This window comes from Anabrus simplex, chromosome 1 (assembly GCF_040414725.1).
Source record: "Anabrus simplex isolate iqAnaSimp1 chromosome 1, ASM4041472v1, whole genome shotgun sequence".
Taxonomy (NCBI): Eukaryota; Metazoa; Arthropoda; class Insecta; order Orthoptera; family Tettigoniidae; genus Anabrus; species Anabrus simplex.
The window spans coordinates 597,576,789-597,604,096 of record NC_090265.1 but is presented as its reverse complement, the minus strand read 5'-3'; the positions used below and the strand labels follow the sequence as shown (position 1 = coordinate 597,604,096).

General features: G+C 38.3%; 1 protein-coding gene across 1 annotated transcript; it reads left to right on the top strand.

Moving 5' to 3' along the window:
* The first annotated feature begins 1,628 nt into the window (after positions 1 to 1,628).
* LOC136881215 (fork head domain-containing protein FD5-like) lies at positions 1,629 to 2,570 on the top strand. Its single transcript, XM_067153982.2, has one exon. It carries the CDS (start codon positions 1,629 to 1,631, stop codon positions 2,568 to 2,570), a length of 942 nt encoding a protein of 313 aa, XP_067010083.2.
* Positions 2,571 to 27,308: the final 24,738 nt, after the last annotated feature.

The following is a 27,308-nucleotide window of genomic DNA, read 5'->3' as shown; positions in this document are numbered from 1 at the left end:
TTAAATTTGTCGCCGTGAACATCTTCTAGCCTATATACGTATAGGCCTATTGAAAAATCTCTATTAATTACTGTAATCTTGAAAGCTGAAGAAATTAGCCTATAGCGTTTCATTGTTTAAAATGACTCTCCTTAAGAATGAAATGCTCTTGGGTTAGCCGGTTTTTCCTTTGGACACTTCATCTGTTCTAGCGAAAAAAAAAAAAATCCTCTGTGGAAACTTCTGAGCATGATCAAATGAGCTGACCAACGAATACTTTAAGGGATGTTAAAGATCGAGAACAATTGCAACGAGATATTTCTCTTACAATTATTTCAGGCTTGTGTAAATTACCGTGTGCTATGTGCTGACATCATACTCATCAGGTGAGGGTATTAGACAAAACAGCAAATTACGTGCTGGGACATAAATATAGTTTAGAATTTGTTTTCAAAGCCAACTCATTTAAGAGCAAGGTTATAAATATTTCGATATGGCGGTAATTAGTGTTAAAGTTCATAAAAATGGAGATGGAATCAGTGAGACTTGCATCACTATTTTAAGCTGTCTACATCGTAAGCTGAAGGATTTACCCTTCCTGCTCTTTCATCGCCCGCCCGTGCAGCCCTGCAGGAGGTTAACAGGTTTATCTCAGCGATAATTAACAAGCCAGTGTCAACAGCTCAACGTTGGTTTGCGCGCGTGTTGATTAGCAGTGCGGCAGGCAAACAAAATGGCGACTGGTCCCGCCCCGCTTTGTGAATGCCGCCAGTGCCCCGCCTTTTAACCTGCCCCTCCGACGCGCGCCGGTTTCTGTAGTGACCAACCACGCGTGAGAGGCGGTGTTTCGTGTGCTCTATAAGCCCCACCTTCAGAGAAAGCCTTGCGGGCGCTTGGTTTGAGCAGATAATAAAGTAAAGTGGCTGGTAAAGCGCTCCTCCGGCAGTAATAGCTGACTCAGTGACAATCTCTCAACGTGTGCGCGCTTGCTTATACTCCGACACAAGGCTATATAAAAAGGCTGAATAGCTTTGACAGGCATTGATTGTGGTTCTCCTCGCAGGGAACGCTGTCTGGTGACAGTATCTACTAACAAGATAGTGATAATCGAACAAAATAAAGTGATTAGAGTCAGTGTTGTGTGATATTACGTATAAAGCTTTTTAATATTTACACAGTTATCAATATTGATTAAACTGATTCAAGCTGAAAATGAAACTATTGTGACTGGTTGCGTATCTAAATTACTTTTTCGAAATTGTTCTATATAAGCTGTTCAAATGAAGTGTGAACCAAGGAACTTCAACGCTATTATCATATACATATAAATAATACGTAAAAGAGAGATTTAAATGAATATCAAATATAAATAAAATAACGATAGGCCTTCTCGTAATACCATCAGAACTTTAATCGGAAATATTGAGAAAATGTTTTTCTGTCAGTAATTTCCGTAAAATGGGTTAGATACAGAAAATTTAACACTAGTATTCTGTTTGCCAAGGGCATTGTTAATCGGGTGGATCGAATTTTGAACGATAAAAAACTGAGAGACTAATAAGCTTCACTAATAAGACGTTAGGGCAATATATTTAATGAGGTCCTTGTTATGGTAGTTAAGGCCGGAAGGCCGGGATGAAGAAGCTGATATGCCTCGGCCCAGCCGCGAGTCTTACGGCGACCAGAAGCCACCCTACTCCTATATATCTCTCACAGCAATGGCCATCTGGAGTTCTCCCGAGAAGATGCTTCCCCTAGCAGACATCTACCGCTTTATTACCGAACGCTTCCCCTACTATCGCCGCAACACGCAACGCTGGCAGAACTCACTAAGACATAATCTCTCTTTCAATGATTGTTTCATCAAGATCCCTCGTCGGCCGGACCGTCCAGGGAAGGGAGCTTATTGGGCCCTCCATCCAGCAGCTCTGGATATGTTCGAAAATGGCAGCTTCTTAAGACGTCGGAAACGTTTCAAACTTCCGAAAATAGAGAAGGAAGCTCTAGAAATGGGACTAGCTACTATGCAGCAACAATCAGGTGTAGGTGCTACCCCTGGCTCACTCCTCAAGGATGGACAAGCTCTGACACATTCCCAGATGCCGCCTCCGATATCAGCGCCACCAAAATTTAGTATCGACAGCATAATTCAAGACGAACCATCCCGTGCAATGAGCCTGTACAGTCAGCCTATAATGCCACAACCTATGCGTAATTCCTTCTACGGTATTCCGGCACCAGCCTACTTCCACCATCACCCGCCAGTTTGCTTGGCACAACAGCCGCCTCCAATATTTGCTGGAGGCGGCGCTGGTTACGCCGTCCATCCTGCAGCTGCCGCTATCTACGCTGCCGCCCTCGCCACGGCGGGATTGCTCATGCCACCGTTTGGTAAGACGCCTGCCACAGTCACCCCAGGCATCGTTAAGCCGCATCCTTTGCTGCCGTTCCATGGCCTCCAACACCAGTTCGCGCTGCCGCCATCCAACGAGGCCTCATCCTCTCCGCCTCCCACGCCTCATCTGGACGTCGTAGACTCAACCTCCAACTCGTCAGCCGACTGCCCGCCCCTCTCGCTTGATCTCCAGTAAGTCTCATCACTTAGCTACTTTTATCCAGACACTAAATGGTGATCTCAAGACCCAGTGCTCTACGTAAGTTCAAAATGACAGATATAACAGTTTATTACGTAAAAGTTTAGAAAACAGATTGCAGTAACTGTTGCCTCGTTATGGATGATTGACTGAGAAAAAGAATTAACTTTTCAAAATCATTCAAAATCCCATAATTTATTTCATCGTAAATTAAAAAAAAATCTGTGATGTATTTATGTACATTTTAAAAACATGTAAATCCGTTTCAGTGTGATAAAGAAAAAGTGAATATATTAATAGCTTATTCGAAAATTATATTTATAGTTTTATTAAAAATATTCCATATTTTTCCTCTCATAACTTTATCCGTGCTTTAGATTCTCCTTCCAAGAATTACTAAATTTTAGCTAATTCTACTAATTAGGCCTAGTAATTTTAACTTTTCAAATGTCTCGCCTCTGAGAATTTGATATTTCCAAGTGTATGCCCTATACCTAACTACAGTCTGCGTAGGACCTATAGAACTAGGCTATATGATTTTTTAAACATTATATTATTTAAAATGTAAAATCTCTTGAATCTTGTATTTTCTCAGAATGTGTCTTGGTTATTTTGATTTAAATACATTAGGAATGAAACGGATTGATTTTAGACTGAGTGTTATAATGTGTTGATTGAAGATATATTTTTCTTTTTTAGCTGCTACTTTGAAATATACGTCTTACGATAATTGACTGACAGCATTTCTGTGTTGTTTGCTTAGGTCTATTAAAAGTTTTCTTTCAAACTTATTTAGAAAAAATAAAAGACTCTTTCTTTACACAATAAAACGAAGGGGTCTTGCAACATTTTTACGAACTTTAAAATTTCTTAGTTCAGATCTATAATGAGAATTATAAAATACTTGGAAACTAAAGAAAAGTAATAAGATATGGTTAGTGGTTTCAAAAAGAATTCACCGGATGAATCAAAACATATTTTAACACATTCAGTTAGAAATTAATCTTCTCTATTCTTGATGTTTTTTAAAGCAAATGAATGTCCGCTAGACCTTATGAAATATTTGTTTCAAGGTAATATTACATAGGCCTATCCTTTCACATCATTAACAATAGGCATATATCGAACATCAGTTAGAGTCGCCTTGGAATATAGCCTGTTGTACAAGACAAACCTACATCGTGATGTTTATGAATTTACAATTATTTAATAGAACTAATTCATATTTTGTTTCGTTATGGAATGAGCAAAAACAGAAAAGTTATTGTAGGGCCTATAGGTTAAACAAATTTGAAGAAAAATATCTGATAAACTTGTATTTTGTGTATTTTGTCACGTAACGCTCATACAAATTTAGAAGACAATCTATGTATTCTGTTTAACATTGAATAATGACAAGCTGTTTATTACTATAGCCTACTTATTATTATTATTATTATTATTATTATTATTATTATTATTAACTTATTATTATTAACTTTATTATTATTATAATTATTATTATTATTAATATTATTATTATTATTATTATTGTTATTGGATTATAATGTTTTGAAGCTAGGACAGCGGTGGAATTAAGAAAATGACTCTATGACGCATGCCAGCAGAAACTGTCTTTTAAAAGGAAAGTATGTCCAAATGTGATTTTAAACGTTCCGCAAATGATAGAAGAACATTTAACTAAAGGTGAATATCTGAAACGCTAGAATTGTCCTATACTCTAATAGGCCTATAGGTTATATATTTTCCCACTGTACCGTAATTGTACCTCATAAGAGATCCTTGTTCTGCTTCTCCCAACCACAAGATTCTCAAGGGTTTCATAAAAACATTTCTTCATTTCCTTGTGGTCAGATGAAAGGAGTTTGCGGTATTGCAGATAAGTTTTGCATGGCAACGATGTTCCCTACCAATCCTGCACGCAAGGAATATATTTCATTCGGATGGAGGAAGGCTATGGAGGCCATTAATACCTCGTGAAATGTTATGATTCTCTTGAAAGCGATATGCCCATTCATCCGTAAACGTAAGGAATGAGGTATTCAAGTCTAAACTGAATGAAAATGCTTCGTATTTAATAATAGTCATAAGTAATTAACACACTGACGATAGGTCCATCGCAATTGATTTTGATATCCTAAAATTGAGAGAACATAGCTTTGAATCTTGCTCAGACAACTTCACTAAAATTTCCCCGCGTATGATGTAATTAACAAATTGCATTGATATTTCGTTGTAAATGTTAATGGATCAGCTTATAATTAGATAAACCTTAGGCCTACATCAAGCGTGGACGGTGTTAATAATACTTCTAATTATTTCTATAACACTATACTGTAGCTGGTCTTATCTTCTGTGATATGTTTCTTCTTTATTCATTAGGTGTTTAATTCTGCGAGCATTTGAATTCTTCTGAAGGATCCTGTACGATATTTTCCTCTTCTTTTCCTCCCGAAACTGTTTCGTTAAATGACGAACCCCAACAATGGGCACCGTTCAGTATTCAGCTTCAACTTCTTTCTCACAGATATTTTCCTGTGTTTTTTGGAAGCAAACATTTTGTATTATACGGTATTTATTTGAACAGATGATTTCGTAATTTCTTATTGTTTGCCAATCTCAAAATACCTAATGGCTAAGCAATTGTAAACAATCAATGAATTTTCATTACACTTCTACTGGAATAATTTATCCACAAAATGAAGTTGCTTGCTTCAACATAAGTTGCTCAGAGAGACAGAGTATCAAGTTAATCACTATGAATGACAATATTGTGAAACTAAAAACATATTTTATTAAATTAATAATTTTATTTATTTATTTATTATGGCTTCTTTCAAGTGGGGAAGTTAGGGCACCTGGCCCTCCATTATACTTAACCATATGTTAATTATTTGAGTGAATACCGTGCTCAACAGTGAAAACACTGCCAGTAATAATGCCTTGGAAGTGAACATAGTAGGGCCTATATTAATACACTGGGGTCAATAAAGGAACTGTGACTCTCGTGTTCAGTGGACGCTTTATAAGTTTTATAGTCATCACTTAATATTCCGTGGCTTGTATGCGTCGCTGTTTGTATAACACAGTATTGCTCCAATGTAGAACTGTTTAAGTTTAACTCTTCAGTTTCCTTTAGCAAAGTTGAGGCTAGATATCCATCGAGGGCATTTTCTTGAAGATAATCTTTTATATAGCCTATGCTTAATAAAATACGTGTAATAAGTTTTATCTTTTACGCTGCTTTTTATATACCGGAAGATTTTCACTAAGGAGCTAAGTAGCTGAAACGTTTTTTACTTATTTATGTTTATATCTTCAACACTGCCCGTGGGATCGCATGTCCCTCTCACTGACGCACTCACCCGTAGTTGCTCGTATTCTAAAGTTTCTAGACCAGGGTCGCCTCCAACAACCGTAAAAATAATTTGAGGAACGTAAAATCAATAACATTATCGTCTATCATTATTATCTAGACTATTGCACACTTATTCTACAGCCCACAATATTCTATACATTTACATATTGTACTTCAACGAAGATTTACAAATACCGGTATTGAAAACTTATATTATCAAGTAGGCCTAGTTTAAGAACGCAAACGAGCTCGTAGTTCTATTTGACTATTTTATATCGTGATCATAGTCCGGCTCCATGACTAAATGGTTAGCGTGCTGGCCTTTGGTCACAGGGGTCCCGGGTTCGATTCCCGGCAGGGTCGGGAATTTTAACCAAAATTGATTAATTTCGCTGACACGGGGGCTGGGTGTACGTGTCTTCTTCATCGGTATTTCATCCTCATCACGACGCGCAGGTTGCCTACGGGAGTCAAATCAAAAGACCTGCATCTGGCGAGCCTAACTTCTCCTCGGACACTCCCGGCACTAAAAGCCATACGCCATTTTATTTCATTGTGATCATAGAAATGGGATCTTCAGTTTTACGTGGAATCTGAACCACTGGGATGTGAGTTATCATTTTAAAAAATCACAGATGTATTGACTGGGGTTCGAACCGCGGCTGTCTTAGTGAGAAGACAGTGACTACGCTACTCTGCTATCATGCTCTATAAATAGCTTAAGATACCTACTCTACGGGTATTGTTATTTGAATAATTATCTTACCAATGATTGTCAATGATAGATGCTTACTGCTCGTAGTTCTTCCAGTAACACTTTCCGGACTACTTCCGGTACTACTTTATAGAGGGTGAGGTCGCATCCGGGAGATAGCTGGTTCGAATCCCAATTTCGGCAGCCCTGAAGATGGTTTTCCGTGGTTCGCCATTTTCACACCAGGTGTTTAATTAAGGCCACGGCCGATTCCTTCCCATTCCTAGGCCTTTCCTGCCCTATCGTCGAGATAAGACCTATCCGTGTCGGTGCGATGTAAAGCAAATAGCAACTTTATGCAGGAGCCAAGCATAGGCCTATGTGAAAATATTATGAGACGATCAGTCAGCTGAGTCTCCGAAAATTCTTCATTTCCCTCTCCGTTCTAGTTCTTTAATATTGGTTACTATCTGTTGCGTTCTTTATGATGCGTAATATGTTTCTTGTCCTCGTCCTGAGGTGGTGCAGCTCGTTTTAGGCACACCCCTTAGGAGGTGAGAGCTGCGTGTAGCTTTTTAATCACATATCATCCCTCCTGCGAATCCTGAATTTCAGGCAGTACCGGGAACAGAACTTGGGTCTCTGAGGACGGTAGCTAATAGCGTTAACCGATACTCTTCGCAAGTGGATGATACGAGAGAGCGACCACCATTGGGGGGAGGGGCAGAAGGGATATACGTCGAAGTTGGTAGGGTTTGTACAGTACAAATGTGAAACGGCTAATTTACAAAAAAATTCCACAATCTCTGCGCTTTTCAACGTTTTTTTGAAAAAGGTAATAATAATAATAATAATAATAATAATAATAATAATAATAATAATAATAATAATAATAATAATAACCAGTGGCTTAGACGTGAGCCCAACTTAATTGGTTCGATCTGGGCTTATCACAGTGGTATTTTAAGATGCTTAAATATGTCAGCTTCGTTACGGTAAATTTACTGACACATAAGATAGTTCCTAAGGGACTCAATTTCGGTACCTCGGCGTCTCAGAAAATCGTAAAAGTAGTTGTTAGTGGGACGTAAAAGTAACTTAATTTGTGTTAATGAAATTAATGTGAAAAATGTAGGATGGAACATTGATAATGACAAACAGGCATCCCAAATTCGTCCAATTAATTTTTTTTTTTTGCTAGTTGCTTTACGTCGCACGACACAGATAGGTCTTATGGCGACGATGGGACAGGGAAGGGCTAGGAGTGGGAAGGAAGCGGCCGTGGCCTTAATTAAGGTACAGCCCCAGCATTTGCCTGTGTGAAAATGGGAAACCACGGAAAACCATTTTCAGGGCTGCCGACAGTGGGGTTCGAACCTGCTATCTCCCAAATACTGGATACTGGTCGCACTTACAATTAAATTTTATCGTTTCATAGTTGATAATTAGGATGGCAAATTTATCTCCTTGATTCAGTTGGAGATTAATTTCTAATATAGAAAAGATGTAGTAAAATGATGAAAATGAAAACCTACAATCTGTTTTCCAGTCAATGACCGGGACAGGGATGGGATGAATGAAGCCCCCAACTTGCGGCGAGGATATGAATTGTGCCGGCTGCGAGGCCTGTCGCACTCCTCTGGGGGCAATTATTAGACCCTAATAATGGCAGATGAAATGAAACGATAGTGGAGAGTGTTGCTGGAATGAAAGATCCCATGGAAAACCGGAATACCCGGAGGAAAACCTGCCCCACCTCCGCTTTATCCTGCACAAATCTCACATGGAGTGATCGGGAATTGAACCACGGTATCCAGCGGTGAGAGGCTGGCGCGCTGCCGCCTGAGCAACGGAGGCGTAGTGAAATCATATTTTGTAAATATAAGTAAAATAAATTAAACCTCGTTTAGCCCCTTGTAGGCTATACCATCTCTCCCTTCAACTTCCTTCTCCAGGAATGCAACTATGGATCAAACAACTTTTTCATTAATTAAATTCTCCCTATAATTTTTTGTCGAATCTGTTGCCTAAAACGGGTAACAAAATAATTTACTAGATTTTAAAATGTTCTAAAGGAGGAGAAATAGCTGAATAGTTGTACGTCTGCAGCATAGGCCTAGTTGTGGAAAATTACAGTAGCCTACTCCAAACGCAGAATTATTAACTATTTTCCTTCTATAATGTTTACGAAAAGAAACGGGATGATCTTTCTTTCCGTTTTATGAGACTCGTATAATATCCAGAAATGGATATGAACAGTTCCTTTCTTTTTTCCCAAGTGACTTAAAGTTCCACTGACTGGGACAGGTTTTTGCGAAAGGGCTAACAGTTCTAACATAATCAAGGAATTTGAATCCACCAACTTACGAATACAACCTCACAGATACGTGGCCCGTACGAACAGCAAACTCGGTTATTGAAAATTAAAGCTAGAATACTGGAGACTATATATGTGAAGTCATTATACACGACTTGCGTATTTCAAGAAAGTTAGACTATTTCAAACCTAAAAATACTTGCGACACTTTCTGTGAAATTCCCACATTTCTTGAAGTGATGATATAATGACGTCTGCAGCATAGGCCTAGTTGTGGAAAATTACAGTACTCCAAACTCGGAATTATTAACTATGTTTCTTCTATAATGTTTACGAATTGAAAAGGGGTGATCTGTGAAGACAATCCTAGTCTTTAGTAGCAATAACTTAAGTCCTACCCACAATCAAACTACAACAATTTCTTGTACTGATGTCTTATTCTGTAACTTCATTGGCTAATTAAGTTGACAACGTGAAATTGAATAAACTATCTCCACATGAAGAACTATTACTTTTAAATTTCGAGATTTTCTTTTCCATTTATGGTTGATAGTTTTCCTTTTAGCACTAGGACTAGACTACCCATGAACTTTGTAAGTTATATCACAACGGCTACAGTGTAGGCCTATACAGAACATAGAAAATTTTAGAGGCCTATGCCTGGAATTGAATCACCTGGACGTTGTGGGTGTTTTTATAGGTAAAGTAGAAGTTCATAGCAAATCATGATGTTAATACGGGAAATTTACAATAATTATTCTCAACAGTAATCACCGTAATTAAAATTGTATCAAGTATAGACGAATAGGTATATAGCCTAAAATATCCCGCAGTACAATAAGTTTAATTGAGTGGAATTTGTAGGCTACATAAAATTGATTAGTCTACGGCATGTAAGACTACAGTTGAACTCTCTTCAAAATTAGTAGTCTAAAGGTACCAGAAATTAAGATATTTTTGGAAAGTTCAATTTTATTCAGTGGTTTAATTTTAAATTATTTTTGCAATCATGATTATTATGTCAATCAATCAATCCTTCATCTGCATTTAGGACTGTCGTTCAGGTGGCAGATTCTCTATCAGTTGTAAGTTATACCTAGGTTTTCCTTAAACGTTTTCGAAGAACTTGGAACTTTATTGAATATTTACCTTGATAATTTATTCCAATCCCTTACCCCTCGTCCTATAAATGAATATTTGCCCCAATTTGTCCTCTTAAATTCCAGCTTTATCTTCATATTGTACTTCCTTTTTCTGAAAGTTCTGATAAAGCTTATTCGTCTATTAATATCATTCCACGCCATCTCTCCGCTGACAGCTCGAATAATACCTCATAGTTGAGCATCTCGCCTCCTTACTCCTTTTCCAGCCCAAAGTTTTAAAATTGTTGTGACACTACTCCTTTGTCGGAAATCACCCAGAACAGATTGTTGAAAACGACCAAATATCCATTTGCAGTTACAGTTAGAAATATATCTATAATCCCTTGAAGCTAAAGGTTCCCTCTTTTTAATATTTCCATTTTAAATAAAAAGTAAGTTACTGGCTCTAGGGAGTTCCTTACATATTTTCTATAATACTATAAATAATTTCGATATTCCTTCAAGCCTCACTTTTGAACAGTATTCTAACAGTATTTCATAGTCTACTCAGAAATTTCGACACTGAACCTAAGATTGGTAGCATTTAATAGTCCCCTTGCCGTTGGCTTTTGGCAGTGTTGTTGAACTCCTGCTGCGGGTGTAAGTTCCGACAATTTAGCGTCTGTTAAAACAATCAGTCCATAGAAAGAAAGTTAATCAAATCTACTTCTGTTTCTTCTTCCTGGAGTTTTTCCCATTATTGGGGTCCGCACTTATAGATTTGTCCCAGTTTTAATAATAATGTTATTGCCTTTACATCCCACTAACTACTTTTACAGTTTTCGGAGACGCCGAGGTGACGGAATTTAGTCCCTCAGGAGTTTTTTCACGTGTCACTAAATCTACCGACACGAGGCTTACGTATTTGAGCACCTTCAAATACCACCGGTCTGAGCCAAGATTGATCCTGCCAAGTTGGGGTCAGAAAGCCAGCACCTCAACCGTATGAGCCATTCATCCCGGCGTCCCAGTTTTACGGCCGGATGCCTGTCCTGACATCAACCTTGTGTGGAGGGATGTGTTCACTACAGCGTGTGTCTGTAGCGGTTGATAGTACGCTGTGTTGTAACTTATGTAGTTGAAGAAAAATGCATTAAGACGAACGCAAGTACCCAGTTCCTAAGTTAGAGGAATTCACCGTACACAGTTTCTTCGGCCTGGCCGGGATTCGAACGTGGGGAGCTCTGAACCGAAGGCCAGTTATTATTATTATTATTATTATTATTATTATTATTATTATTATTATTATTATTATTATTATTATTATTATTATTATTATTACTACTACTACTGGAAAGCGTGAATAACGCAGTGGCTTAGCCACTGGGTTTCCACTTTCACGGTCGGATATCGAATCCCAGTGTATCCTAGGAGGTAAGCCTAATTTTCACCTAAAATTTCACGTGGCATGGAAGGACATTCAACGTTAACCTCCCGGGGAGAACCCAAACTGAATCAAGGTGCCTTCAGCGATAGAATGAACTTGGATGAATGAAGAAATAATAATAATAATAATAATAATAATAATAATAATAATAATAATAATAATAATAATAATAATAATAATAATGCCGGGATGAGTGACTCAGACGATTGAAACGCTGTCCTTCTGACCCCAACTTGGCAGGCTCGATCCTGGTTCAGTCCGGTGGTATTTGAAGGTGCTCAAATATGTCAGCCTCGTGTTTGGTAGATCTGTTGACACGTAAATATACTCCTGGGAGACAAAATTTCGGCACCCCGGCATCTCTGTAAACCGTAAAATTAGTTAGTGGGACGTAAAGCAAATAACGTTATTAATAATAATAATAATAATAATAATAATAATAATAATAATAATAATAATAATAATAATAATAATAATAATAATAATAATAATAATAATGCTTGTGAGCTAAATTATTGCGTGAAAGTACTGTAAGTTACCTGGTGAGAAAAGTATAGTTGAATTCATAGCAACCACTGAAAGCACGGCCAACCTGTCGAGAATCGCCTCTTGATCTCGCTATTAGGCCTATGTCCCACATTTGTGGTTGCTAGGTTTACACTTCTTGGAAGAACGCACAGGTAGGTATCTCGATGTGGGAGACAAAAGAACCCTTAGAGCAATTAGGGAGAAGAGGACTATAATGCCATCAAAGAAATATGAGAGGGCGGTCTATGTTTACGGTGGAGAACGAATGTGAAAGAGAAATTTGTGTGCTAAGACAACTTAAATGGTTATAAAGGACGGATAACACAGGCAAAGTGATGCAATTATGGGAAGACGCATAGAAATTACACATTTTGATCTACTCATTTTTCTCGGACACCATCATTTCTTTTCAGCATATAGGCCTATCGGTTGTTCTTTAAACTTGAAATTAGCAATGAATATTATTATTATTATTATTATTATTATTATTATTATTATTATTATTATTATTATTATTATTATTATTATTATTATTATATTATTATTATTAATAATAATGCTTGTGAGCTAAATTATTGCGTGAAAGTACTGTAAGTTACCTGGTGAGAAAAGTATAGTTGAATTCATAGCAACCACTGAAAGCACGGCCAACCTGTCGAGAATCGCCTCTTGATCTCGCTATTAGGCCTATGTCCCACATTTGTGGTTGCTAGGTTTACACTTCTTGGAAGAACGCACAGGTATCTCCACTTGAATTAAGACCCTTTACTGTCGTAGCGTCACCGAGGAGACGTACCTGTGTTAGTGGGACGTTATAAAACTAGAAAGACTAGTTAAACGAGGTAAATTAATATAATAATAATAATAATAATAATAATAATAATAATAATAATAATAATAATATAATAATAATAATAATAATAATAATAATAATAATAATAATAATAATAATAATAATAATAATAATAATAATAATAATAACAATAATAATAATGCCATCTCCGTACAGGCAGTAAAGGCCCTTGGAGGTGTGAAATGTAGAGCCTTGCACTGTCCGTAATCTTGGTGCTAGGTACACATTTTTTGAATGGGCTGGGTGACCTTCAAGTTTTCTCAGGCTTTGGTTGTCTCAGATCGAAAATTTTCGACATCCTGACGAAGAATGGAACCCGTCTGTCGGCAACCGTAAAGAGAGGTGTGAGTGGTTTCTCTTTTTGTTTTCATACCTGGTAGGCCTGTGCGTTAGAGCTGTCCTTTAATTGAGAATTACCTATCTATTTTTAATTGTCCTGTGATGAATGTTTCTGTAAGCAGCAGGATGTCCTGCACTTTCCAGATTGCTGTATATATGAATTCAATTAGACTTGAATTAAGACCCTTTACTGTCCTAGCGTCACCGAGGAGACGTACCTGTGTTAGTGGGACGTTATAAAACTAGAAAGACTAGTTAAACGAGGTAAATTAATTAAACTTCTGTGTAATTATTTTATAGGTAAATCAAACAAAATTAGAAAAATGCCTAAATTCACTTTAGAATACATTGTTACCTATTTTTCCATACATAAGAAATTCGATATAAGATAATTATTCGGAAACTTATTTCATCTCCACTGTGGAACTTGACCACGTTGTATCGGAAGATAATCGAAAGGTTGGAGAAGATGGCTGTGACATGACGCATGTTTGCACATTTTTTAAGGAATCGCGAGACTAACATAATATAAAATGAATTAAATCACCAACGTACACACAGAAACATGAAATTGCATTAAATAGCTCATTTCGCGCTACTTGTGACAGATCTCCATAATGGGATTTTACTTCTTGCTTGCATTTTCATCCGTGAAAGCAGGTGAATATTCAATCAGTCTATTTCCAGAAGTGCTGAATTTCCACGCTGCCAGTGAAGGTGGAGGAACTGAACTGGTAGTCTGTCAACCGATAGAAAAGTAACTTAAAATAGTGATAAATTTTACAGCGTTTCTCTGCGTTATATCTGAATTCATAGCATACCGAACTACTTTAGTTTTGAAGCATAGAGTATATAATGGCTTCTACGTCACATCAGGGAACTATGTATAAACTTTTGTTTATTTGTAGTGCTCTCCATTTCGAGCAATACATTCGTATGAGGATATTGGAAGCATTCTTCTCATTGTGAAAGCTTCAAATCCACAGATACTACATTAACCTTAATTTGCGGATGGTGGACATCTAATTGAACCGTCTGCATACAGGCTACTCTAGTTTGCGGGCGTAGTTTAGCCTCTTCATCTCCGAGTGTGGGAAAGAGAGTGGAACATTAGTTGTCTCTGCTTCATTGGATATCCCTGTTTTATTTTGTGGCTTAAGAAACAATACCACGTATCTGACAATGTTCATCCTATCAATTATTTCCATTAAGGCGGGTTACGTCTCCCAACCACATATGAATATGCAATCCATCAGAACCATTTTCATTGTGTTCATTTTCCTATGCCGATGTGTAAAGAAAAAGGTATGTTTGCATGAAGTATATACGCATTCCTACAGTATCTTATAATATATTTAAGGTTCATTTTCCTTTACACATAGGCATAGGAAAATGAACACAACGAAAGTTGTTTTGATGGACTTTATATCCATATGCGGCTGTGAGGCGTGACCAGTCTTATAGAAAATAATGGATATGAAGAGCATTGTCAGATACGTAGTAATGTTTCTTAACCCGCGATTTACTATTGTACTAACTTTGTAGTTGAACACCTTAACCTCGCAGTGATATGTGGATTACTATACTGTTTATGATAGCAAGTATCTTTAGTAGGCCTACTTTTCTCCAGTCTGAACCACAAAACCTAAGCACAAATAATTACTCATGATTCCATAGGAAAGAAACAGATTGTCAGCTATGTTTAGGCCTATAATATAATGTCACCAGCTCCTAAAAGGAATCAGGACAGTAGCAATGAATAACGATGTTATGTTATGTGAATTAAACATGATTTATGGGGCGGTTTATGGAGATTATTAACACAATTATTATTATTATTAATAGGCCTATTATTATTTTACAATTTGCTTTACGTCGCACCGACACAGATAAATCTAATGGGGACAAAAAATGAAATGGAAATGGCGTACCTATGGCTTTTAGTGCCGGGAGTGTCCGAGGACAAGTTCGACTCGCCAGATGCAGGTCTTTTGATTTGACTCCCGTAGGTGACCTGCGCGTCGTGATGAGGATGAAATGATGATGAACACGCCACATACACCCATCCCCCGTGCCAGAGAAATTAACCAATTAAGGTTAAAATTCCCGACTCTGCCGGGAATCTAACTCGGGACCCCTGTGACCAAAGCCATGGAGCCGGACCTTATGGCGACGATAGGCTGGAAAAGGGCTTGGAGTGGGAAGAAAGCGGCCGTGGCCTTAATTTAAGTACAGTTGCAGGATTTGCCTGGTTTGAAAATGGGTAATAATGGAAAACCATTTTCAGCGCTGCCGACGATGGGGTTCCAACGCACTATCACCCGAATACAAGCTGACACCTACGTGATCCAAACCGCGCAATCACTCGCTCGGTAATACAATTATGGAAATTTTTCCTTTGATAGCGACGAAAGAAGTGGTTTAGTTTTCGTCTGTCATAGTAGGAAAAGGTTACGATTTAAAAGAAAACTAATTCGAATTCGGTGGTCGAAAGCCTGTGTGTTTTTTTGCGGATTTCAGCTGGATGATATGCGTGTTAATGTCGACATTCACTTGTCGGTAAAAGGTCATATGACATAGTCTAAGTTTTGATCTGCACACCTAGTAGTGGAACTGAGCAGTGTTCTCCGAGGACAGATTAGATTAGATTAGATTAGATTAGATTAGAAAATGTTGCTTAGTAATGTGCCGGGCTGAGTGGCTCAGACGGTTAAGGCGCTGGCCTTCTGGCCCCAACTTGGCAGGTTTGATCTTGGCTCAGTCCGGTGGTATTTGAAGGTGCTCAAATACGTCAGCCTCGTGTCGGTGGATTTACTGGCACGTAAAAAGAACTCCTGTGGGGCTAAATTCCGGCACCTCGGCGTCTCCGAAAACCGTAAAAGAGTAGTTAGTGGGACGTAAAACAAATCACATTATTATTATTAGTAATGTAATGCGTTTACTAGGGTCCTTTTACATGTCAATATGAATGATAAAATATTCTATGAAATTCACTCTCTTAAAATATCCCCGATAAGGGGCAGGATCGATCCTAAAATCTTATATCGTCTTATGTGGATATGCAGTCCGTGAAAACAACGTTTGTTGTGTTCATTTCCCTACGGTCACCGTAAAGGATATTTAACCTTACCGTACCGCACTGTAGGAATATGTACTTTACAACTCCTACAGTATAATGCCTATTTAAGAATCATGTTTATTTACACATTAGCATAAGAAAATGAACCCAACGAAAATTGTACTCATGGACTACGTATCCAAACGTGGCTGGGAGGCGTGGCCAGTCTTAAGGAGAATAATGTAACTTATAGAAAGACCATTGGGAGATTCGAGTTTTGGTGCAATAGAAGAAGCCAGTACACACAAATTATTCGATCATCGATGTCGGCAGGAAACTCTTTAATTTTGGACGATCTATGCCAACCGAAGACACGGGAAATTACACGTGGTTCCAGAGACAGGAATCTATGTCTTCGCAGTGCCTCTGGTAGCAGGTGCAATTGTTTGTATCTACCTAGGATTTGCATAGCTGGTCACGACAGCGATACTATCAACTTAAACAATAAGAACTGAGTTTTACACGATGTAGATAAAATATTTCGAAAGGTAAAAAAATACATTGACATAAAAGCAAGTATCACAATATATCTTGGGAAATGTTGTCTAGACAAAGTGATTGAGATGTGCTTTTATTTGACCCTGAATCATTTGTAGGCCTAATATTTCAGAATAAAGTCAACGATGTTTGCATACAATGTTTACACATTTGCAGGGCTCTGTTTCTGGTATACATTTTACACTAATAACTTCTTCTTCTACCGTTTTTACCGCACTGGTGGAGTCGCGGGTGCAAACTGTTTCGCAAATATGGTTCTGGCCGGATGCCCTTCCTGACTCCAACCCTATCTGGAGGGATATATTCACTATTGCGTGTTTCTGTCGTTAATAGTATTATATGATGTGTGAATATGAATGTGTTAGTAAAAACTCAAACACCCACTCCCCAAGCCGTAGGAATTATCCATAAGATATACAATTAAAATCTCCGGCTAGGCCGGGATTCGAACCAGGGGCCTCTGAACCGAAGACGAGCACGCTGAACATTCAACAAGGAGCCGGACAAATTATACTCTAAAAATATTGATGTTTAATATTTAAAAGGAATTAATTCCCTAGACTGCCTCTTTCATTATTACGTTAAATATATTATTTTTATTGAGGTGAGCTGCATGTACCATTCTTAACCACATACCAGCCCTCCTGAATTTCTTAAATCTCTGTTAAGTACCTGGAATTCAACTCAGGTCCCCGAATACGGCAGCTAATGACACTAACGGTTAGACCTACTCTACGGAGGCGGACAGAATATCAGTAATAGCACGTTAAGGTGAAACCTTGTGTGCGGTAGCCAATAGGCCTATCAGAATTGTAATTACAACGAACATGTAATATGTTAAACAATGATGCCTGATGTGCGAGATCAGTGTGATGGATATGATGGAGCATCGAACCTGAATATGATGGCACTGATATTTTCATTTAGTTACTTCTTCAATAACACTCTTATTCTTCATAACAAGCCATTCAGGACGTTTCAGACTTATTTTGTAGCTGAATGGTGCAGCTTGTAATGAATAGGTAAGAACATTATATACGTTTTTCATTTTTAGACCGGGCGAGTTGGCAGTGCGCGTAGAGGCGCGCGGCTGTGAGCTTGCATCCGGGAGATAGTAGGTTCGAATCCCACTATCGGCAGCCCTGAAAATGGTTTTCCGTGGTTTCCCATTTTCACACCAGGCAAATGCTGGGGCTGTACCTTAATGCCACGGCCGCTTCCTTCCAACTCCTAGGCCTTTCATATCCCATCGTCGCCATAAGACCTATCTGTGTCGGTGCGACGTAAAGCCCATAGCAAAAAGAATATTTTTAGAAAAAATGCCAATTGTTCGGGGCGTCGATCTATAGAGATCTTTTGCCCCTACTTGCACCATATGATATGAACCTGCGTGTAATTGGAATGGAGGAAGTGTAGAGTGTTGAATGTGAGGAAAGGAACGTTAAGGACGACACAAATACCCAGTCCCCAGGCCAGGGATATTAATCATTTACAATTAAAGACCCCTGACCCGGCCGCGAATCGAACACGGGGCCGCCGGGTTGCCCCCTACACCGCGGGGCCAGACATTATATAAGTTACTACAGTTTTGGAGCGAAGTATAAGACGCGCTTTGTTAAACTCAGTTTTGATTTGAATTATGTATCCTACACAGGTAGAACATTTTATTTCGTGTTGAACATTGTTCTCATATGTATATGTAGTCCATACACATGCAAAAACCGCTATGTAAACCATTTTAACTTAGAACTTTGTCCGGTAAAGTTCCGTAATTTAAGGTCCAATATTGTGCAAGAATGGCAAAGAATCTTTCTTTCTAGTAGTCTGCATTATCCATAATATTAGGTTTTGAACAACTTGTATGTTTATTCTAAGCCCCTTGCCGGTTCAGTCTACATTTTAAGCAGGCCTCGGACCTATGGGAGTAACGGAGTCCCACTCCCATTTGACAGGCGAGGGACTCCTTGGAAACAACTTGGCGAACGAAATGGAGGCCACAACACTAGTTGCAAATCGAGGATTGTGGTGACGTTTAGTAAATTCACAGAGGCTTGCAGACCGAACGCTTAAAGGCATAACAGTCTATAATGATTATGTATGTATGTATGTATGTATGTAGATTAATTAGTTTTTCAACCGAGATTTGCATGTCGTATTATGTAGCTTTTCTATTTAGATGGTAATTTTGGTGTTACAAATCCCCTGGCTAGCAATACTTGATCATCAGCACACAGCAGCGTGTCTAATGTAAAGTTGTTATTGATGGCGATGCTACCATGGGGTGGGAGCTACCAGCCTTTTATTAGAACATTCATATTAATGATGAGGACCAAAGAGAATAACCCACGTGGTGATAACGTATTAAGGGGCATTGGAGGCGCCTATGATTACTGCGTACAATTGATAAAAATACTTTGAGGATAATTTCTGCAGGAACTATTTTATATACTCTTTTAATTTTGTATAGGATGTGCAATTTGTTGTAGGGAAATTTTAGTATCTTGTCTAGATTCTTTTGAGTGTTGTTTTTAAGAGTCGTTGCGCCAGCAAAACCGCTATGTGAGTTACTTCACCTTAAAACTTTTGCCGGTACGATGCTGTGATCTAGAGTTCAGTATTGTGAGAGCCCTTTCAGACACACGTGCTGCGGGTAAGTATTTCTTACGAAACATTTTCGCAGGCGCAACGACGATACATTTCTAATATTTTATTTAAACTACCTGAAATATAGTACAACGACTGCATTAAAACTACATTTATATCACTCTAAAAGTGTTATCTGAAAAGTTCATGCCCCTACATTGAGAATTTTCGAGAATATATTTCTTGAATCTGAAAAATTGTAATTATTGGGGAAATGGCTTCTAAAGTTATATGGTTTCAATAATTCACATCTAATACTGTTCACTTGGTTGTAGGTTGCCATCTCATCATTAATATCAAAGTGCAGAGTTTGTTTTCCCTCAAACGTACTCCTAGGGATCAGTGACAAAATTAAATTCTTAACACTCTCATTAGTATTCTACATTTTCCCACATAAGCTTTTCTGGATGGGCCATATTCCAAAAAACTGGCTTTTCTGCATCCCGAATAGGACGATTAATAAATAAAGGGTATCTGGAAGAAGAATATTAAAATATATTCCTCAATAGCGGCTTTATTGCATTCCGAATAGATCGATTAAGACAAAAAAGTATCTGGAAGAAGAATATTTGAATTATATTTTGGCACCAAAAATAGAAAATCGATATTATTTTGGTTTTGGTCAACTCCGACTTTATAAAATAAGATTTTGTGCAATTACACAGTTTGAATATGGTTTGGATGGTCTGCTAAGAAACTCCATCATTTGGTACAGTTTCTAGCGATTGTCTTCTATTTATCTTGTCAAGTTTAACCGGCGATCAACGAACCCAAAAATCATGTGCCGACCTCGCAATCTGCTTCCAGTTACTGCAAATTTTTACTGCTAGGTTTCGGATCTCCGAATTCCAAGTTGCCAAAGATCGTTCAGCAATCCATCTTACCCTAGTTCTACAAGTTAACGGATTGTTTCAGATCTTACTAACAGGGCTGCTTTAATTTAGATGTGGTCGGACATGCGGATCACATATTCAGCCCAACGTAGTATTCTAGAATTCATTATTTGTACAATGCTGGATTGGTTCAACAAATCATGTAATTCTTAATTCTTCTTGCGTCTCCAACCACTCCCGTTCCATACTAGCCCAAAGCTTTCTCAAGGCTCTCTACTGGAAGGTCATCAATTTCTCTAGTAGCTTCTTGTCGTGTACAGGGTCTGTACTCCATATAACGTCATTGTGCGCTTTGAATTTGGTCTTGGTTAATATTGTATACGATATAATGATCTACTTCAAGTTGTATTATGTTTTACAGCTGCCTCTGTGGATCAGCGGTAGAGTGTCGGCCTCCGGATCCCAAGATAGCGGGTTCAAACCCGGCAGAGGTAGTCGGATTTTTGAAGGGCGGAAAAAAGTCCATTCGACACTCCATATCGTACGATGTCGGCATATAAAAGATCTCTGGTGACACATTTGGTGTTTACCCGACAAAATTCATTAAATCTCAGCTATAGACGCCCAAGAGAGTTTCGGTTTACTCGGTCTGCCACCGAGTGGGGGCCTAGAGTAAAACGGAACGTCGAAACTGACAAGCAGATAGCCAGATGGCGTCAAATTGAATTGTATGCACGCGGTAGCTGAGGCTATACGATTATTATATTATTATTATGCATTTATAATCCGCTGATTAATCTCCAATTTCAGGTTATTCCGATTGTTGATCCAGTCACCCAAGTTCGCTATCACGCAGAACTCCATTCCGTACCTCCTCTATATAACTCCACTACTTCCGCCATGGCTACGATGTCATCGGATAATGACAGAAGTTGTGTTCTGTCGTTCAAATTTGTCCCTTTTTCATCCTTCTGCATTTCGCGCACACGTTTCTTGAGCACGACGTTAAGGGATATCTGTGATGTGACGCCCGCTTGCTGCAAAAATGTGTGCATATCTAATTCTGTAGGCAAATCTCCCTGGTAATTCATCTTGGCTCTAGTCGCAGATCAGCATGTTCTTCCCATGCGGATCACTTTACTGTATTTGGTATACTCCGTCAAAATCCTTCCTAAAATCCACAAATGATGTTTGTGTATCTTTAAATGTCAGTATCGTTCATCAGTAGATGGTCTTCCTTTCCAGAAAACATTTTGTTCTTCACCAGTAACATTTTATTTTAATAACGTTTGTGAAACTAATTTTGATGGTTTTGGCATATTTTGTATCCTAAATCTTTTGCATGCATAATATAATTAAAATAATAAATGTAGATTAACACAGTCAGTTTCAGCTCAGTGAGAATATGTTAATGGCGTTGGCCTGTCAATAGTGTTAGACTAAATATAATGAATGTTGTCTCAACTAAACACAGTGTAATTGCATTGCTCTGCTCTGCCATTGGCTGCAGATAGCCATCACAGGAAATTAGCGCTATTTAACTTGTTCAAACACGTCTCTGATTACAACGGCAAGTGACTCAGCACGTTGAGCTAATGACAAAAGTTCCTGAACGAGTAATTTTAGCAACACAATTACTGTGACACTTGTGGTGTTTTATGCATCCGGTCACATAAATGATGTTCTCATTTCAGTCAAAATTGAATTAAATTTTAGGCCTAAGTAAATATTTCACGTAGACCATTCTCATTTAATTCCTTTTTAGAAAAAAGGCTTACTTTCGATTATCATTGTGCAGTCATTCTTCACCAGATGATAGTATTCACTACATATCAAAGGCTACACTGGCTAAAGAAATTGAGTCTATACAATAATCTATTAGTCCTTTGGAAGTCACGATTCTTCGGGGTATTGAAACCAAGCTTCTAGAGCTTTCACTTGTGCAAAAGATTGAGATCATGAGAAGCAATATCATAAACTCGCCCCAGTATTTCTAGAAATGGAAGATATGATAGTTGTATATTGTTCACGGAACCATAATAACAGTAGTATCACCCAGAATTAACGTATTCTCAATACTGAAAAAGTTCTACATCGAAATAAACGTGATCGAAATGTATTTTTCCCTAGATTATTACTCTAGTGGACTACACACGAATCAGTATAAATTATTATTTCAGTCGTAAAATATGATAGACGCTCTGTGGAAGTAGAAATAAAAGAGGAGGCCTATCCTATTAGGTTTTATAATGCATCGAAGAGGCCTATCCTTTTAGGTTTAGGTTTTATAATGCGTCGAAGAGACCTATCCTATTAGGTTTTATAATGCATCGAAGAGGCCTATCCTGTTAGGTTTAGGTTTTATAATGCATCGACGAGACCTATACTATTAGGTTTTATAATGCATCGAAGAGGCCTATCCTGTTAGGTTTAGGTTTTATAATGCATCGAAGAGATCTATACTATTAGGTTTTATAATGCATCGAAGAGGCCTATCCTATTAGGTTTTATAATGCATCGAAGTAATAAGTCAACACTGCCGTTCACATTAAAGGAATCAAAATACGGTAAAATCAATGACTTTCAGTATTTTAATCGCAAATAAAGAATAAAAGAAAGAAAACATATTCTGGGAATAGAAATAGTATTCAATATTAAGTAGGCCTATACTTTTCATTGAACATGCTCAATCATTGCCAAATTTTACAAACATCGCTACAGAAAACTGTCGCTATAAAAAATGTTTAGACTTAGTTTTAATTTTATTTATAGCTGTAGACTAAAATGAATTCTGATGTGCTTTTACAAATTAAAGAAAACGTCAAGATAAAGTCAAAAGAGCTATGCTTGTTGGCTGTCTAGAATCTCTACCACGACGGTGGAACAAACAGACGCAGAATGAACTCTATTTTGAACTGGAATCCTTGTAAGTCTCGGAAAATACTACTACTCTATAACGTATTTCGGGAAATGAAATAGTATACAGCTGAGTTAGCGTTGCCACGTTTACAGAAGTGAAGTTATGGTGACTTTCATAGTGGGCTGTGCTCCGCGATCTCTGCGCGATACATAGCCTAAGTTAAATTATATATTAAGGGCCAAGATCTCAAGTCCTTAAGTTTTATGGAAGAACTAAGAAGATACCAATCTCTGTTTTACTGATGAAGTCTAAGATTTGATGCATGGAAGTACACCTCCGTTTCTGACCCTAATTAAAAGAGACAATTTTTACTTACACCTTAGTAACGAGAAAATCCAAATATATATATAAGGTAGGCCTATATAATCTGCGAGAGAATTATTTAAAAATTAAATAATTGTAAAATCGTTTAAAGTCAACTACAGTATCTGAACAGAACAGGGAACAGATACTATTGTTGTTGTTGTTACTAATAATACTAATTTCCATTCATTCCTAGACCTTTTTTCCAATTATCTTGGATCGTCACTAATGTGAATAAAGCCCAGTTTTACGGCCGGATGCCTTTCTTGACGCAACCCCATGTAGAGGGATAAATTCACTACAGAGTGCTTGTGGCAGTGTGATATTATTGTACGTATAAAAATGTGTATTAAAACGATCACAAACACCGCGCCCCAGAGTTGAAGGAATTAACTAAATGCTGATAAAAACTCCAGCCCTGTCTGGAATCGAAGCTGGGGCGCACAGAACCGAAGGCCCCGAGGCTGATCATTCAGTCAACAGTCAACTGGACGTCTGCGTCCTATAATAATAATAATAATAATAATAATAATAATAATAATAATAATAATAATAATAATAATAATAATAATAATAATAATAAAGTGAATGGCCTCCTGATGCAGGTCCTTTTGGAGTTGGAAGCCTGTAAGCAAGCTGCGTGTCACTGAGAATGGAGACCTGCATAATATAAATTCGAATGGATGAAGACGACATAAACAACCAGCCATCCAGCCAGAAGAATTAAATAATTAAGGTTCAAGTACCCGATCCGGCCGGGAATCGAACCCGGGACCCCTTAGACCAAGGCCAGCATGCTAACCATTTAGCCATTGAGCCGAACACTGAATTCCGGTGACCAAGGACTCGCCGATTATGCGCCGTCTTCACAGTTTGCCTCCAGATTTATCGATTTTGCGCTGTTTGTATCCAGTTTTCGTGGACTCCGAGCTGTTGTGGTTCCAGTCTCACTTCATTCTTCGGCAGTTTCTTTGGTCTGGATATTGGTCTTTTTCCCTCTGGTTTTACCGCCATAAATGCTTCGCTTCCCTCGGCCATTGTCAGTTGCCTGTCAACCCATTGAAATGCTCTCAAAAGCGTAAACAATTTTTAAATGCACTGGGAAAGAATATAGGTGTAAAATCAACAGATTATGGCCTAAATATTTAAAATACATTTTCTTTTCAGTATGTGAACTTTTTATTTTATTTCAGATGAATCCATCGTATGCTCTTTAATACTGTCGCAGCGGTTAGCGTACTGCATGAACTGAGAAATTGTATGATTAGACGATGTGTACCGGTGTTGTTATTATATTTACTGTGTAAATGTGACCAACAGGACGGTAATTGTCTCTTTAAAGAGCCGTAAGTGGTCGTGAAATAAATAATGATGGGGGACATTAACCAGACTTTCCTAATTCATTTAACATGGCATTTATCTGAACTATTGTTATTATTATCATTAACTACAGGAAAAGGGAGACTTTTTTACTATCTTACAGGATATGCACTTAATATTTCTTCATTCATTGAGCAGTTGTGTGACGTAGTTGGATATAAATGCTCAGCGTTGTGGGATCGCTTCCAGATGCAGCCGGTTAGAATTTAAACCTCCCGCCTTTCTTTTTCTGTATATAAGATTTTTCACAGCTCGGTACTACTCTTCCAGCGCCGCGATATAGGGGTGGCATGCCTGCCTTTTACCCTCAGAACCTGTCTTCGATTCTCGGCCAGGCTAAGGATTTATTCCGGGTTGAGGTCTGGAATGTAGTTCATTCAGTCTCGTGAGGCCTACTGAGGAGCTGTTTAATATGACGGTCATTTGATCATGTCGCTCAAGGCGAGGAGTATGGCCAAGGATGTCATTAAGCTGACCATGTAGGATCCAATAGGCCTATGTGGAAGGCAAATGGCTGGGTAGCTAACACCCTTAGAGGGCTGTGTGTATCACGGAGTCAGGACTGTTCTATCTCTTGAAAACAATGTAGCTAATAAAATTGTAAAGTGTAGCCTTCGTCTGGCTTCTTGGCTGAGTGGTCAGCGTAGTGGACTTCGGTTCCAATGGTCCCGGACTCGATTCTGGGAATTGTAATCGCATCAGGCTTGGCAGCTGAGTGTTTGCATTCGCCTTAAAACACTTCTTTTCATCTACAGACACAACACCACATTACGAACCAAAGAGCAAATAGATTCCTCCACAAAGGTTCGATGTTAGGAAGGGCATCCAGTTGTAAAAATGGACCAAATCTTCATCTAGTGTCGACCCCAATAAATTGGGAAAAAGGACAGGAAGAGAAAGAAGAAGAAGAAGAAGGAAGTTGCATAATGTACCTCACTGCTTCTGCCTCACATTATCACAAGTAGGCTATAAATATATATATCATGTGATAAATAGGGTGTACGACTAACGTTTATAATCAGAAGGAGTTAGCTGTTTGCCTTGTGTGACTGTCAGTAACAATTATCCATCGACAACCCCTGTGTTCTTATCTCACTGCATACGAAAAAAAAAAAAAAAAGAAACAGAGTCCGCAAATTTTACCTACAATACGCATCATGTGTTATTTTTAAAAATTATTGTTACAATTTGCTTTACGACGCACCGAAACAGATAGGTCTAATGACGACGATGAGACAGGAAAGGGCTAGGCGTGGAAAGGAAGCGGCCATGGCCTTAAGTAAGGTACAGGCCCATCATTTATTTGCGTTTTGTGAAATCTGAAAATTACGGAAAACCATGTTCAGTAATAATATTATGTACCATCTTGAATGGTCGGTATTGTCGGCATAAAATATCTGGTTTGTGCGGGTATGATATATTATTGTTTTCATACAGTATGATTCTTAATTATAAACACATTTTGGAAGTAGATGTGCTCGGCTGGGGTTCCCATAGCGCAGAATTCGTCTCACGACACTCGGCCGCCTTAAATTTGAGATGCTCCCGATAAGCCTTTTCACACTCAACATTAGTGATTTTGGACTTTTTGTAATTCTGATAGGCCTATGGCGCTGTATCTTCTCGAATGGGTTTCTGATCATTTGTAAATTATTTATTTTCTACATATCGCGATATAATCCGCTAAAGAAGTTTTTCGCAATTCTTCCCATCATACTTTTTTCACAATTAGATTTTTACCGTATAGTTGAAGAACTTACTGAGATGAATCAAAGAATACCTCTCACGAAGCGCTACCACGCTGGAGTTTGGAGCTATACTAATTATTTATTAGGCGCGTGTCTCAGCGATTTTAGTACCTTAATATGGCCGCGATATTTTAGCACCCGATGACATCATTCTCTTGTTGCTAGATACAGTGGTTCTTCCTCCTTAAAAATGAGAAATCGTTGTTGCGTTTGCGAAAACCGCTCTGTGAAATCGTTCAGGTTAGAACTTTCGCCGGTAAGGTTTTTTCATCCAGAGTTGTGCGGGGGATTTCAAACAATTTTCACTCTTGATGACATATGTGTTGCGGGTTAGTATTTCTCCCTAAACATGATCCCATAGCGATTTTCGCAGGCGCAACGACGTGTCGTCGTACGTGTTGTCTTCACAGAAATTACTTCCATCTTAAAACTTTCACGATTTTGTAACGTTCACCAGCCCAATTATGGGTCCGAAACTGCAGAGATCAAATGTGATCAGCTGAACACTTGTAAACCTCCAAGTGCAGGTACGGCCAAAATGAAGTATCAATTTATCATAAAGATTTATTGGCTAGTTTGTACATGGAGGTTTACTTACACTAGTCTATTATCATAAACGCTTTTGCAACGAATTTAAATGACAACCTTCACCACACATTGCCCTGAACCCTTCT

Excerpts from the sequence above, each read along its gene's own strand:
- LOC136881215 (XM_067153982.2), top strand. The coding sequence starts at position 1,629 with ATGCCTCGGCCCAGCCGCGAGTCTTACGGCGACCAGAAGCCACCCTAC.